The sequence below is a fragment of the Peromyscus eremicus genome, chromosome 1, assembly GCF_949786415.1.
Source record: "Peromyscus eremicus chromosome 1, PerEre_H2_v1, whole genome shotgun sequence".
Taxonomy (NCBI): domain Eukaryota; kingdom Metazoa; phylum Chordata; class Mammalia; order Rodentia; family Cricetidae; genus Peromyscus; species Peromyscus eremicus.
In genome coordinates, this window is record NC_081416.1 from 59,588,371 (window position 1) to 59,604,500 (window position 16,130).

The 16,130-nt window shown below is 51.1% G+C and overlaps 1 protein-coding gene across 4 annotated transcripts in view; it reads right to left on the bottom strand.

Moving 5' to 3' along the window:
* Positions 1-14,381, bottom strand: part of Kcnq1 (potassium voltage-gated channel subfamily Q member 1) — a 327,638-nt gene extending 313,257 nt beyond the window's left edge. For 3 of the 4 annotated variants that reach the window (XM_059264197.1, XM_059264187.1, XM_059264171.1), the window contains exon 1: positions 13,996-14,381. In XM_059264197.1, the coding sequence (XP_059120180.1) occupies positions 13,996-14,381 (386 nt within the window). Of the gene's footprint in view, positions 1-13,105; positions 13,107-13,995 lie in introns of all 4 variants that reach the window. The other variant, XM_059264180.1, reaches the window with a different exon arrangement.
* Positions 14,382-16,130: the final 1,749 nt, after the last annotated feature.

The following is a 16,130-nucleotide window of genomic DNA, read 5'->3' on the forward strand; positions in this document are numbered from 1 at the left end:
ACTTCCAGTGTCATGGAAGCTAGTGGAGACAGGGTAAGAGGCAAGGGTGTCTCAGTTCCACTCCAGATCAATTTATGTGGCTGACATAGCTTACCTCCTCTAAGCTCTGGAGAACTGCCTCACTGCAAATCCTATTTCCAGAGTAATACAGAATATTCTAAACACTTTCAAGGAGGTGACTAACTCATAATGTCCACTTAGAAATAATGCCAGAGACACAGAGGTAATCAACAGTGAGATGGCAGCCTTGAGGGACCTTTAAATGACCACATATAGTAAGATGTGGGACTCTGTGATATCCAAACCCATGTGATCACATGACCTGTTAGCATGCCTAAGACAGAGGCCCAGGCCCTGTTCACATGTGAGGAAACAGCCCCAAAAGCAAGGTGACCCCCCAGGCCACATACCCCCAGTATGCGGGCTCTGGGATGGTACCACAACCACTTCAAACTGTCCCCTGCCATTACCACTCACTCAGGAGAGGGCATTCTGGGATCCAGCAGAGGTGAGGCCAGTTCTATATGCAGATTCTACAGTTGCACCACTGAGGGTCCTCTTCCAGAGTTCCCCAGGGAGATGGGCATTATATCTGTCTGCTCAGAGAAACACAGGCAAAGCAATGTGGCCTTTGCTGCCTGGGCCCACCTTCTATCCAGCCTGTCTGCCCAGGGAGACTAGGCAACCTGATGGACACCCCGTACCACTGGAGTCCTGCTTCCCACTTGGCTGAGAAAATCCAGAGACCTCCACTGTGTATTGCATAGAGGATCCAACATGGTGAACCACTGCTGCAGCTGGGGAGGGGCTTGTCTGGGTGCTCAGTGAACCACAGTCCTCCCGGGATCAGAGGGGCTTTCGTGAAGGCGCCAGGCAGGGCTCCTGGGCTGAGGAGAAGCTATTGTTGGTCATTGGTAACCAGGTGTTCAGTCTGGTTTGATTCAAAGACACCAAATCCCCTATGTGGTTTTGTACACACCCCTGGTCTTCATGTTCCCACAAAGAAGAAATAACCACACCCAACTGGCTAATACAATTCTAAGACCCAGCTGTGCACTACAGCTACCCAGCTGAGCCACGGCAGGAGGGCAAGGCATACTCTGATTCTGCCAGCCCCAATCACCTGGTTGGGTTACAGAACAAGAACATGGGCCTTCCTGAGACTCTCACCTGTACGGAGGGAGCTGTATGAAAGCAGGCAGCCTCAAAGAGAGGTCCAGCCATGTGGGCAACCACAGGTAGCAATCCATCCCAGGCTGTCCTCTACAGGACCTGTGGATTAAATAGCAAGCTCACCGAGTACCATGATATTGTAGCCTGTTCCTGGGGAGGGAGCTAAGGACTCTGTAGGAGTGACCCTGCAGAACAAAAACCACCTCAAAGACCTATGCATGCCTCATTACTTGGAAACAGGGAAGGGCCTGGCCTGTTACCAAGTAAACTTCAGGCTGGAGGGAGGAGGTGGCACAGAAGCGGGAGGGAGGGAGATGGAGGGAAGTGAGAGAGGAAGGAAGGGGAGAGAAGGAGGGGGGTGGGGAGGAGGAAGGAGAGAGACAGGGAGGGGAGAAGGAGGGAATGAGAGGAGAAGAGGAAGTAGAAGAAAGATAGGAGAGGAGGGAGGGATGAGGAGGGGGGTGGGCAGAGGGGAGGGGAGTCCTTGTTCACTCTCCAGACAACCATCTCTGGACTTCAGGTCAGCACAGAAGGCAGCTGCCAGCCTTGGCTGTTTACAGGTAGGACTACTGGCCTGCAGTATGGAAAGCTGGGAAAGGCACTGGGCACTTTTCCCCTTTCAAGAAGCGTGAGGTAGACACCAGACCGTACTAGACATGTAAGCAGCTTCAGCTGAAGTCAGGTGTGATTCCCCACACCCCACATTCCTGAGAGCCTCCAGCAGGGCCTGGGCAGCCCTAGGCTCTAAATCCTTCAAAGATCATCAACACCCCTCTGGTTTTCCTGGTCTGACTCCTGCCCCAGCATTCCTACCTACATGCCTCCTGCTTCCCCACAGCTCTCTGGCTCGCTGGGATAGGTGGGCATGCTGCTTCTCCTCAGCACTGACTAGTTCCCTAATTATAGCCCTCAAAGGACCCAACTGGTCACATGAATGGGGCCAATTCCTGGCAGCATTCAGCATTGCCCCATACTAATGCTGTAACCATAGACACTACAGATCATTCCAGCCAGGTTCCTTCAAGTACTCCCAGGAAGCCGGGCATTTCCATCTCCCTGCTGACATTACAGGGCTGGCATGAAGGAGCACCAGAGCACTGGGCACGAGCCTCAGTCTATCTGCTCCACCCCAGCATTTTCCTGACATCCTGTCCCCAGGGAGCAAGGGAGCTAGCCACAAAAGGGTCACAGCAATCCCACCCTCTCCCACTGGGCAGAGCCAGCTCCCATAGCAGACAGGAACCAGGACACACAGACCCAACAGGTGGCACTCACTGCAGAAAAGAGCATAACCTCCAGCAAGAGGTAATCTCAAACAGTGGATTTTGCAATTTGTTTAATTAGGACCCAAGAAGGGCACATGTGACACACTCTCCAAGTCCCTCTACCCTCCCTCCTTCCCCTGAATATGTCTTGGTGTTATTTCTTCACCAAAGCCCTCAGGTCGTCTGCCCTACAGGTCCCTTCCATCATGATGTATGTACTTCATCTCCACCCTTAACACCAAAGCATGTTCTTCTGGCCCCAGCATTTCTTTCCCATAAGCTCATTCACTCCTCCAGTAGTGATGGCAATGTGGGTCCTGGTGGAGCAGTTCTACACCAATATTAGACTGTCTCACCCATCTAGATTTTGGAAAAGGTAGGAGCTAAGATGCTCAAAGCTGAATCTGTGATCTCACCAAGACCCATGATGGTACAGTTCAGCCCTGTGTGGTTTTAGGCATAAGTAAACCCCAAAGAAACGGGACCTCTTCCGTGCTCTGGTACCCCTGGTTACTGCTACAGAGGAAAGCAGGATTGGTGTGTGCTGGGTGAGATCTGGGCTATCACTTGTTCATCTCCCAAACTGCCCCTTAGTCACTAACACAACTGAGGGTCTGAATGCCTACAACGCATTCTGACCTACTCCGGCTGTTACCGCCAACAAGGCCCACCTTCCGGCCTTCTCCAGTCCTGTGACATACCCTGGCATACACTGGCCACAGCCTTGCCTCCTGCTCCAGGCTTGGCTTGGGCACCTGCTATGGCAGGAGGCTCAGCTGTGTGTTAGGAGTTCAAGATCTCTGGGGTTAAGGGAATTTGGGGATAGGAGGGCTCACAGCTGCTGAGCAAGCCTTGTTTCCTGCCTTTCCGGAAAGCAGGAAAGTCTAACCATGGCGAATGAATACTGACACCCGTCACTCACATGAAGGGTGATTCAGGATTAATGTCCTCTAGCTATTGCCATGATAACTATGCCCTACCTCTCACCCACAGTTCCCAAACAGCAGCCTCCGAGAAACTCGGGAAATGGTGCCACCCCATGGCATGGTCTCTGAGAGCTGTGCATTTGTCCCAAAGACAAAACAGTGTAGAGATGTCACTGGAAACTAGTCCTTTCTTAAGAGTCAGCATTTACCTCTTGGTACACCTGCTTTGTTTTAATCAATGGGGACTGTTTTTTTGTTTTTCTAGTTAAGATACATTTTCTCAGCTTGGTAGCACACCTTTAATCCCAGCACTCAGGAAACAGAGGCAAGTGAATCTCTGTAAATTCGAGGCCAGCCTGATCTTACCTATTTAGTTGCAGGCAAGCCAGAAAGCTACAAAGTAAGTCCCTGTCTCAAAAAAAAATACATTTAAAGCTTTTAATTGAGCTTAGTTTTCTTCTTTCTTACTCACAATATGTTATATTTATGTGATCTGCAGTCAAGTGTATAAAACAAGGATGCTCATGCCTCCTCTCCTGGCTCTTGGAGGCAATTTTTATTTGTTTTGTTTTGTTTGAGACAATGCATTGATGTGTAGCCAGGGCTGGCCTCAGACTTGTGGAAATCCTCCTACTTCAGCCTCCAAGCCCTGGGATTACAGATGTGTTCCAACACACCTGGCTGTATGGTGGCTTTCTCACTGAAGACCCACCCTAAGACCTGGGACTGCTCCCTGCACAATTGCATGATGTCCTGTGCACATGGTATCTTCCACACAACTGGTTCTCTGGCCCACTTGGAAGCGATCTCAGCATGCTGTGTGACCAGTGAGCACCATCTGACTGTTCTAAGCTTTGGCTATCTGATGATGGAACATCCCTCATGATGTCCATCTGGTTTGAGATGCTACATTTCCTTATATGGATATGTAAAGCTCTGTTGCCTTGGCTGTCTGCCTGGCCACATGCCAGTAGCATGCTTCTTTAACCACCAGATCTTCATGTTTTACCACATTTTAAGCCATCATAGCCAAGGGCATAGATGTGCTTCATGAAGAAACAGGCAAAGATGGTATAGAGTAGGACTCTGCCAAGGTCAAGTGCTCTGACTCCTTGGGGATGCTTAGACACAAGTGAGCTTCCCCTGGTACTCCCACATTCTCCTCTCTGCTAGGAGGATGAGGTACTTCTGAGAAGGAAACATGGGATGGAGGGCCTTTCCCTCTCAGAGAGGCTGTAACCAACATGGGTAAGATACACTCCTAGCCCGAGGTAGGGTGGGGTCTCTGTGCTGCTGAAGGGGCTTCTCTATAAGGGTCAAGGCCTGAAGAAGTTGGAGGTGGCTTGGGTCTCTAGGCAGCTGATAAACCCTGACTGTGGCTTTCTGATCACAAGTTCCAGGAGAAGGTACTCTGGAGGGATGCTCTGAGTGGCCTTTCAGTTTGCCCAAGAACATGGTTTAGAGAAGGTGCAGAGAAGGGCACCCACCTGCAAGAGACATGGAGGGGAGACCTAAGGGCCTGCTCCCCAGTCTGTTCCCTACAGATGAGGTGGTCAGGTATATGAGATGGGAAAAGAATAGCCACCGGAAGTGCTTCCTAGGAGCTGCATTTAGAGGCCATGCATGGGAACACAGCCCACCTAAAGTCAAGAGCAGAGCATCACCTTGTCAGAGAATACTGCATCCTAAAGGCCTCTGGACAGAAGTGAAGGAGCACAAAGGAACTAGTAACTCTAGCAATACATCCCAAAGAAAAGAAAAAAAAATAGACTGCTTGACAAAGAATTCCAACTAGTGATATTTTAAAGAAAATTTTATAAGATACAATACAGACTATAGCAAGACAGTTTAATAAAATTGGGAAAATGCTTTGTGATATGAATGAAAAATTTAGTAAAGAGTCAGATTGGGGGTGGTATCTGGAATGAAAGAATATGACATATAAATTTAAAAAAAAAACACTATTAAGAGCCTCGGTGCAGACTAGATCAAGCAGAAGAATTTCTGAGTCTGAAAACAAGTCTAACAAAAAGGAAAGTCAGACAAAAAAGTCTGCAAAGGCAAAGAAAACCTTCAAGGCCTATAGGAGACCAGAAAGTGAGTAAATAGGTACATTGTAGGTGTTTCAGAATGAGAAGAGAAGGGAAGAGAGATAGAAACTCAATAAAATAGTTGACAAAACAATTACTGAAAACATCACAGTTTTTGGAAGATACAGACATTTAAGCCTGTGAAGTTCAAAGAACTACAATAGATACAAAAGCTCTACAGAGCTGGAGAGAGTGGTCAGTGGTTAAGAGCACTGGCTGCTCTTCCAAGGGGCCTGGGTTTGATTCCCAGCCCCCACATAACAGTGCACAACCATCTGTAACTCCAGTTCTAGGAAGCTAGTGTCCTCTTCTGGCTCTGCAGGTACTGCACACATGCCATACACAGACATACATACAGGTAAAACATCCATACACATACAATTAAAAATTAAGCCAGGAGGTGGTGGCGCACGCCTTTAATCCCAGCACTTGGAGGCAGAGCCAGGTGGATCTCTGTGAGTTCGAGGTCAGCCTGGTTTACAGAGTGAGATCTGGAACAGGCACCAAAAACTACATAGAGAAACCCTGTCTCGAAAAACCAAAATAAATAAATAAATAAATAAATAAATAAATAAATAAATAAATAAACTCAACATTTTATCAAACTATCAAACTACCAAAAATACAAGGCAGAGAATTCTAAACACAGCAAGAGAGAAGTGTTAGGTTACATGTAAAGGAATCTTCATTAGACTAACAGCAACCTTTTCAGCAGAAGCCTTATAAGTCAGAAAAGAATGGGATGATACAGCCAGAGTCCTAAAAGGGAATAATTTTTAAAAAAGCTGCCTATCAAGAATACTATACCCAGCAAAACCATCCTTCAGAAAAGAAAAATAAATAAAAGTCATTCTAAAGCAAGCAAAACTGAAAGAATTCTTCAACAGATTGGTCCTATAAGAAAGGCTTCATGTGGTACCCTGAACAAAAATAAATGTCTCTGGTCTCTCCCTAGCTCAAACAGCAGCCAGAATAAATCCTTCCTTCCTGAAGTAGCTTCTGTCAGGTGCTTTGTCACTGCAATGAGAAAAGTAACTAACACAGAGACTGAAAGTTCAGGGATGGGAGACTCAACTGAGGCAAACAAAAACAAAAGCAAGCAGTAGTCACATTTACATCAGGAAAGTCAGCTGTCAGATTAAAAAGAGACAGAGAAGCCCACTCTCTAATGGCAAAGGGATGGAGCCATCAGGTGAATTCAAAGCAAAGACCATTAGATCTCAAAGGAGAAACAGATTCTACCAGATTGTACCAATAACAAACTGATACAAATCAAGGACAAATTGTATCAGTGGAAAGGCAGTCCAGGAAAAAGTTAATGGAGAAACCCTGGAGTTAAAGTACACTAGAGAGCCAGCCAGTGGTGGCCCACGCTTCTAATCCCAGCACTCGGGAGGCAGAGGCAGGCAGATCTGAGTTCCAGGACAGCCTGGTCTACAGAGTGAAACCCTGCCTTGAAAAACCAATATATACACAAACAATAATAATGAGGATAATAAAGTACACTATAGACTAAAAGGACCTCCAAGGCACTCACAGAGCATCTGACCCACAGCCATAGAACAAACACCTTCTCACCACAAGGAATGGCCTACAGGATGGACCACATGAGAGACTGTTGTGGAACATTTGTTTACACTGTGAAGGTGTGTCCTTGCCAAGGCACCTTCTGATTGGTTTAGTAAAGAGCTGAATGGCGAATAGCTAGGCAGGAAGAAGTTAGGTGGGACTTCCAGGGACAGAGAGGACTCTGGGAAGAAGAAAGGTGGAGATGCCAGAAGACTCTGAGAGGAAACAGAAGGTGCAGGAGCAAGATGGAAGAGAGGTAATGCCACATGATAGAATGTAGATTAATATAAATGGCTTAATTTAAGTTATAAGAGATAATTAGGAATGAGCCTAAGCTATAGCCTGAGCTTTCATAATTAATAATAGGTTTCCGTATCATTATTTGTGAGCTGGCAGCCTAAAGAAAAATCTGTTAACAGGAGACCGCAAAGTGTGTCTGTCTGTCTGTCTGTCTGTCTGTCTGTCTCTCTCTCTCTCTCTCTCACACACACACACACACACACACACACACACAGAGAGAGAGAGAGAGAGAGAGAGAGAGAGAGAGAGAGAGAGAGAGAGAGAGAGAGAGAGAGAACTAGTCATGGAATGTAACAAAAATGCAGAGAACAAAATGCATGTTTAAAAATCATCAGCCCTCTATATCTGGACTACTAACTTGCTAAGACTAAAATTAAGACAAAGCCTGCTCATGCTAGTTACAAAAGGATGGATGTGTATAACTAAAAAGACAGATATCTCTACAGTGAACATTATAACTTGAGAAACTGATGATGGTGAAGAAGACCATCATACCATGTTCATGGCTCCAAAGGAAATTATTAAAATATCCATTGCTGCAGAAAGCAATGTAGAGATTCAATATCGTTACTACCAGAGTATCAGCAGCATTTTTCCACAGGACTAAAAATAAGTCCTAAGATTGGTATGGGGCCACAGAAGAACCCAAATGGCCTAGGAAATTGGATCAAAAAAGGACAAGGCTAGGAAACTGGAACAAAAGAGAGACAGCACAATACATAACTTGGAAACATCCTCAGGCTGGGGATGTGACTCAGCTGGCAGAGAGCTTGCCTAGCATGCACAAGGCTCTGGGTTCAATCTGAGGCAAAAAGGAGGGGAGAGACTGAGGTTTTAAACAGATGGGAGGGATACTATATATTGCAGGGTGTTCAGTGCACATCTGTAATCCCAGCACTTGGAAGGTAGTGACAGTCTCAAAGTTTAAGGTCATCTTTGGCTACATAGTCTGAGTCTGAGGTCAGCTTACTTTACATTAGGCCCTATCTTAAAAAACAAACAATATTTTATAGCTTGAGTAAACAAAGCAGCATGGACCTGGCATAAAAATACACACAATATGGAACTGAAAAGATGGCAGTTAACGGCACTTGCTGCTCCTGAAGAGGATTGGGGTTCAATTCTCAGCACCCATATGGTAACTCATAGGTGCCTGTAATTCCAGTTCCCAGAGATCTGAAGTCCTCTTCTTGCCTCTAAGGTTGCCTGCATGTACATGGTATACATACATATACTCAGGCACAGGCACAAGCATGCATGCACATGCACACACACACAAAAAAAAACCAATTAATTAATTTTTAAAAATAAACACAATAGAAGTGTAGGGAGACCCAGAATTCAATCCATGTCTTTGCACCCAGCTGAATTTTGGCCCAGACTGAAAGAGCAGCCACTGGAGAAAGAAGTCTCTCTCTAGCCAATGAAGGTGAGAAGGCTGGATAGGCCACATGAAGAGGGTTGTCCTCTGGTCAATATACACACCTGTGCATTTGCGTGTGTGCGCATGCGCACACACACACACACTGTGCATTTGCACATACATACACATGCACATTCCTGCTACAGGCGGTAACCTGGCAGACACATGGGGAGGATGATTCTACAAATGGCTCAACCTCCTTTCCAGGACACACTGCCTTTGCCTGGATCCTTCTGGAACCATATCCAGGTGTGTTCCGCTCAGTTCCCATAAACCAGAGCCGGGTACTTCCCAGGAGGTGGCCAGAGAGTGGACAAACACCATATGAAGCACTCCCATCTCAGATCTGCCTGTGCTTAGCCAGGGCAGTGGCCAAGACAGAAGCCCTGGCTTATTAGAACAGTAATGGGTGGGGCCCTCAGGACTGTCCCCAGGCCACAGAAGGGTCCTCTGGCAGTGTCTGCCTCTACCCACCACTTTCCCAAGCTCAGGAATGTCACTGGATAAAAATACTGCAGACAGATGTCATCAGTCTGGCCCGTCTGTGGGGCTTAGAGTTGTCCAGGCAGCAGGCCTGTCGACCACAGGCCAGGCTGTGAGGGTGAACAGCAGCAGGGAGAAGGCAAGCAGCCCTTGAAAGGAGCCAGTCAGCTCCAGGTGCCTGCCTGCCTGCCTGGCCTCTTAACACTCAGGGGCATCAAGATACATGCTAACACCAAAAAAGGACAGCTTTACCAATGGACTCTCCGTGTGCGAGAAGGCAGGGCAGGGGGACAGACAGGGCAGGGGGACAGGCAGGGGCACTGAGTGTCTCTCTGCCTGGGAAGGTTTTCTGGAGGAAGCACCTTCGGAACATTTGACAGAGTGTGCACTAAAGGCTGGCGTGTGTCAGGTTGGACTCCAATTCATCCTCAGGAGACAGGCTCTGTCTGTCCAAGGACTCTCACCTCTCCTTCGAGAAGAACAGCAACCATTCTTTACTTGGTTCTGATCATCATACGGTATATGGGGCAGGAGCTCCTGGCTCCATGGGCACACCCAATTGTGTGACCTTAGGCAAGCAATCTGCCCTCTCTGAGGTCCAGGGTTCTCAGTTGCACCCAGCAAGTAGCCACACTTGACAGGCCCTTGACAGAGGCGCTGCTGTGGTCCCTTCCACCTTTCAAGAGGCCTCTGGGTAGGTCCAGGGAAGGGGGCTGGGCCACACAGCGGAAGATAAAGGGCTTGCAGAGGCAGCCCTTTCACGTGCTCAGACGCCTCATGGAAAGTCAGGTCCCGTGGTGACCACAGTCACCCTGCCAATAGAGCAACCACCAGCTTTTCTTCTGGCCCTCAGAAGTCTGGGACTCTGCCCACTCAGGAGGGCTACAGAAAGGAATTTCCCCCAGGAAGAAGCAAAGAGAACAACCCATCTTATTCTTGGGGGTGGGTGAGCAGAGCTTAGCTGGGATGACCCATTAGCACCACCTACTCTTTGGCCCTGAGGCCTTGCAGGGCCACAGCCTCCCCCTGCCCTACCTGTTACTCCACATGCTTCCCCACGGGGTCAAAGGAGCCAGCACCTCCCCTTTGCAACTATTTCTTAGGTTCAACATCCAGGTGACCCTTGTTGGTAGCACTCATCCCTTCATTCCCTCTGCCAGAAGCGGGGGCTGGGCACCCCACAAAGGAGTTCCCAGAAGCTTCTCTGCAACCTTTCCTCACAGCAGGGTGCATAGGCGCCCACAGTTGGCCTGGGATGTCAGAGCTGGGAGGGACTGTGGAACTAACCAGGGCCCATGTCCTAGATAAGGGTGTTGAGGAAAGAGTGAGGAGCAGGGGCCCTTATGCAGGTCATGACCAGAACCTGTGCATCTCATTACTCAGAAGCCACTGATCGAAGCAGCTGCAGCTCTCCTTTGCTAGGGAGACCCACCGTGAATGCCATCCTGCATTGTGCACCATAAGCAACGACTGTTTGCAGAGGGGACAGCACCCAGGAAGCATGAGTTCTGGACCCTGCTTTGCCACCAGAGGGCTCCAAGCACCAAACTCCCTAAGAAACAGAGGCCATAGCAGCTGGGGCCTGACCTCTGTCATTGTAACACCATGGGTCCCTATAGGCTCCTTTCCTGCCTCAGTAGCTCCCAGTACCACCTTGGCCTGGCACAGGTACCCATGCCTCATGACGCCAGAGTAGAGCATCCCTTCCTCAGACCTGAGTTTCATGGGATTGTTTCCTCCTCCTCCCTAGCTGAGAGCCCTAGCAAAAAAAGGATGCCCGTGGCCAGCCAGCTAAGGGCAAGCCAAGATGAAGGGCTCCACATACAAACAACAGTGTACACAGAAGTACCAGGCTGGGTCTGAGGACAGGTTGAGATGTATGTATGTATATCTGGTATGTCAGGGGATGACACCAAGGGGTCAGGCCCCAGAGGGGATGGCATGTGGAGAAGCCCCAAAGAGACACCTCAAAATTTATTCTTTACCAGGACCGAAGAATAGAGATGCTTCCAGGGACCAGAAGGGAAGACTTGGTTGTCCACACAGCCTTGCCACCACCTCAGCACTGTCTCCATCATCCTGGGTCTGCTGAACAACTGCCCAGCAGCCACTCCATGGGTCAGAACCAATACAGTCAGCTCCTGCATTTGAAAAGGCCTGCCCAACTGACCACCAGGAGCAGATGCAAGCTACACTTACGATCAACTCCCTGGGATACTAGCAAAAGCCACAGAAAGTTCTTGGGAACTGAGCAAGCCAAGACTGTGAGAGGCTGGGGACAAGAACCAGGGAAGTGGGCAGTGTCTCTCAAATCCCTCTGTTAGTCACAGCCAAAATCTCCAAGCAGCCTGACAGAGTAGAACATCTGCCCTTGACCCTGGCCAAGGCCCAGCAGCAAGGCAGCTAAACCCCTGTGACCTCAACTAGGAAGGGAGCTCCTCTCTATGGGGACACAAAGGGCCACAGGAAAGGATTAGGGTGAGGAGGTGGGAACCCAAACAGCAAAGGGCAGTGCCAGGGGGCCATGTCCTGACCCTGGCAGCCAGAGAAGGCCAGCACAGACACAGGAAGAGCTGCTCTACTTGGGCCAAGGCAGGGGTCCCCCAAGGAGGGGCCAGGATGTCCGGGCCTGTTTCCCCATACGCATGTGGGAAAGCATACCCCAGAGCCTGCAGGACACTGGCTCTCTCTCCTACTCTTCCCCCCACACCCACACATTCACTCCCTGCTTTTCAAAAGCAGGTCTGTCCTTCCAGCCACATCATCATCACCTGATACATTCTAGAGTCTGTCTTACCAAGAGCAGAGTTTGCTGTCTGCCAGCTGCATTTGCTACTTAGAGCCACACACCAGGGGCAACCAGCATCACCGTGCATTTCATAAAGATGTGGCTAGGCTCCTAGCTGCTGGCCATGTCTCCTCTCAGGAGACTGCATGACCCGGAGGATCATGATGGTGATGGAAATGAGGCTCCTTTCCCCCAGAGTCTGGGCAAGCCATTTGCTGTGCCCAGGAGGCTCTTCCCAGCTTACTTACTCCTTCCCCTTTGTAACTAAACTCCACGGCCAGCCAGTGCTAGGGCTGGGGAAGGATGGTCAACTGCCACTAAGCAGCCAGAATCTCACTCCCTCTTCTTGACAACGAAGCCCTTGGGCCACCAATCTAGAAAGTCACCAGAGCCCTGTGGCTCCTGGCTGCTGGGGAAGCTGGGCAAAGGCAGCTCTGCTGAGCAAACTTCCCGAGGGCTGAACAATCCAATTCAGGAAGAAAGCACAGTGTAAGCACAGACTTCCTCTGGGGCGGGACAAGCCCTCTTCCTCCACCAGGGCCAGGCTACCACAGTCAGGAACTTAACGATGCTCATTCTAAGGACCTGCATCCCCAGGAGGATACCATGCAAGTGTCTGAAGGCTGCTCACCTTGGCAAATGGAACTCCTGGACAAAGAGGTAATAGGGTAGAGGATTCTCCAGCACCCCGCCCATTTCATCCCAAGGATCTTAGGGCCCAGCAGGCAAGTGCTGAGGAGCAGCAAGCCTTGTGTTTGCTAGACTTTCCTACAATGGTAAGGCCTCTTGGGGTCTTTGCACACTATTCCCTATACCCTGAGAAAAGCCCACTGCCACTGCAGACACATGTAGAGCCTCTGTCGCCCAAAGACCAGCATTGAAATCTCAGGGGTCCTGGCACTTTGGGAGGCAAGGTTGAGGGTTGGGTGGCCTTAAGGACACACCAAGAATGCCGGTTGGGATAGAGTGTCCTAAGACTTGCCCTGGCTTCTATGGAAGATCTTTGTCTCCCTGTGCAAGGCAAGCAGCCATCAGAACGCACCTTTGTGAGCCTGGCCCTTGTTGTGCCTCAGAGGAGTAAACAGAACCCTGGACACCCAGTGGGGCCCTGCCCAGGTGGCAAGACAAGCCACAAAGAGGTCAGTTAATGGAGCTTCCAAAGCTGCGGGTCGGCAGGGTAGAATCTGGAGCCAGAGGCTGGCAGGGCACCAAGAAGCCAGGCAGCCAGGAAGTGCTGCCTCAAGGTGGCCAAGGGGAGGCAGCAAGGAGGGCAGCCAGACCATTCCTGGAGATGACTTCCTGTGCCCCTGCCCTTGAAAAACGGAATGCCCTGCCCCTCTCAGGCAGCCTGTGAGAATGAGAACCACCTGGTAGCAGTGAAGGCCAGGTGCAGCTCTGCTCCCTCCCATTTCCTAAAGCAGGTGCTGTTCGTAGACTCCTGATAATGTGTCCGCTGGGCTCAGGGCATCCAGCCCACTTTCATCAGCTTGGGTTACTGAAGCTGTGGGCACTCCCCTGTGGACATCTTGGGCAACGCCAGTGCACCTGCCAATCTATCCTGGACACGTCCCTGCTGCTCTGAGTGCCCGAGATAGAAACACCCGCCAAGGCCTGGATGGGTTTGTACACAGACACCAGTCACTCCTGGGGGCTCCTGAGTCTCTTGTCACAACTGACCCACACCAAAAGGCCAGCTCCCGGCTTGCTTATTACTCCTGTGGGGACTAACTCCTAACCGCAGTCCTTCCATCCCAAGAGCTTGGCGTGTGGAAACTCCTGGGCTGGCGTACCCCATGTTCCAAGTGTCCCCCTCCACATGCCTCCCTCTCAGCCACCAGCAGAGTCCCTGAACTTAAGGAACCGGCTTCCAGTCTGATTTCTGTTTCTGTGATTAGCCTTTCCTTGCCTCCCTCAGGGTCGCAGCTAGGGCGCAGCGGCACCAGCCCAGAGGAGTTACGAGTGCGGGGAGGTTACTCACACGGTGAAGTGGTACACGAAACACTTCCAGCCCGTGGGGCGCTCGAGGAAGTTGTAGACGCGGCCCTGGATGTGGGTGCGCGCCAGCAGCGGCCGGCGCGTGCTGTAGATGGAGACGCGCGGGTCAAGGCTCACCCGCGGCCGTGGTCCGAGGTCTGCGGGGGCCGCGGCGGGAGACACAGGGGGCGACATGGGGGATGCGGGTCCCGGGGCTCCAGGTGGCGCGATGGGCGCGTAGAGCGTGCCGCCCGCCGGGCCACCCTCAGCCAGCTCGAGCGAAAAGGGACACTTCTTGGCTAGTCCCGCGCTGCCCCGCCGGGCGCCCAGCAGGAGGCCCCAGCCCGCGCGCTTCCTCTCCGCACTGGGCGGGGACGAGGCCGAGTCCATGGCCAGACAGGACCCCGGAACGCGCCGCGCCTCGGAGATGAGGTGAAGGCTGCACAGGGTGCTGGGCGCAGTGCGGGTAGCGGCTACTGCCAGCCCAGCCACGGGGGGCCGCTGTCCGCTCGGCCTGGGGGCGGGGGCGGGGCTGGTCCCCAGGGATGGCACGCCCCGCCCCCAGGACGCCCCGCCCCTGGGCGCCACCACGCGCCTACCTGCAGCCTGGCTTAGCCAGCCCGCCACCTGCCACGCCACGCCACTCTACTCCAGGCTGCTCGCCGCGCTCCCCTCTGTGCGCACCTGCTGGGCGCACGTGCTTCCTCGCACTCCGAGGCTGCCCTCCCTTCGGAACTCAGGGACTAGCAGGTGCCACCACCAAGAACCCGGTGAAGCACAGGCACTCACTTTCTCACCCTCTGAACCCACCCTAGAGAGGGAGCAGGAGGCACAAAGAAGGGTGTCCTGGGACATGCGTGGACACTCTCGGGCGCAGGATGAGAAAGTGTTGGCCCAAAGAACACTGAGTGTCCTCGAGTGTCCAGAAGCCCCTGCTGGCAGAGGCGAATGCAAAAATGCCTTCCCAGTAGCTAATCGCTGCCCACTAAGATTGTGGGATTGAGGAGATAAGGACCGACCATTAAGTGGTACTCAGTGAGAGCGGGCTAAAGTTAGCTGAGTCAGGGGCTAGATTGAGGGTTTTGCTGGTAGACAGGACTGCCTGGGCAGGTAAAGGGAGAAACATTTGCTCCTCCCCAGGGTCATGAAGGAGCTTCTTATCCTGGGACTGTTGCCCTATAGTGGGGATGGGAAGAGAGTAAAAGGCTTTGTGCAACTGACTCTTGGGAGCTGCCTCACCGGGGCTACACTGGCCTTTGTGTGGGGTGGAAGGGGACCTGCATCCCAGGACAATGCACACAGATGTGACCGACACCTGCACCTCCATATCTCAAACACAGCAGAAGAAAAGTGTGCCTTCAATAAGCGCCTAGGAGGATCTTGAGCTCCCAGCACTCTGGAGGTGGAGGCAGGAGGATCAGGAGCTCAAGATCCTCTCAGGCGCTATAGCAAGTTCAAGATCAGCCTGGGCTACATCAGACCCACCTCAAAGCAACAGTAAAGCATTGACAGTAGTTGGGGGCATGTAGAGAAGATGAAGGATCAGCCAGGCCCCCCTCTCTCACCATGCACAAGAATGATTTTTGGGTGGTGTCCTTGTTAGCGTCAATTGTCAACTTGACACAGCCTAAAGTCATCTGAGAAGGGAATCTCAATTGAAGGACCGCCTAGATTAGATTAGCCTGTGGGTGTGTCTGAGGGGGGTTGTCTTGATTGTCTTAATTGATGTGGGAGGGCGCAGCCCACTGTGGGTGGCATCCGTTCCTGGGGCAGGTGGTCCTAAGCTATATAAGAAAGCTGGCTAAGAATGAGCCTGTAACAAGCAAGCAAGCCACGTTCCTCTGCTGCACTTCCTTGGCTGTGAATGAGTTCTTTGATGGGAGATACGGCTATGTGGAATAGTGAGCCTGCCTGCTTCCGGGTTCCTGATTGAGGTCCTGCTCTGGCCTCCCTTGAAGATGGGGCTGTAACCAGTAAACTGAAATAACCCCTCCCCTCACCTAAGTTGTTCTTGATCCTGGCGTTTACCACAAAGCCAGAAGGAAACTAGGATAGATGGATCAAAGACTTTGGTATAAAAGTTAAAGTAGGGCTCTGCAGAAAGAACTTAAGGGTGAGGGCCGCCGGGCTAGCCAGACG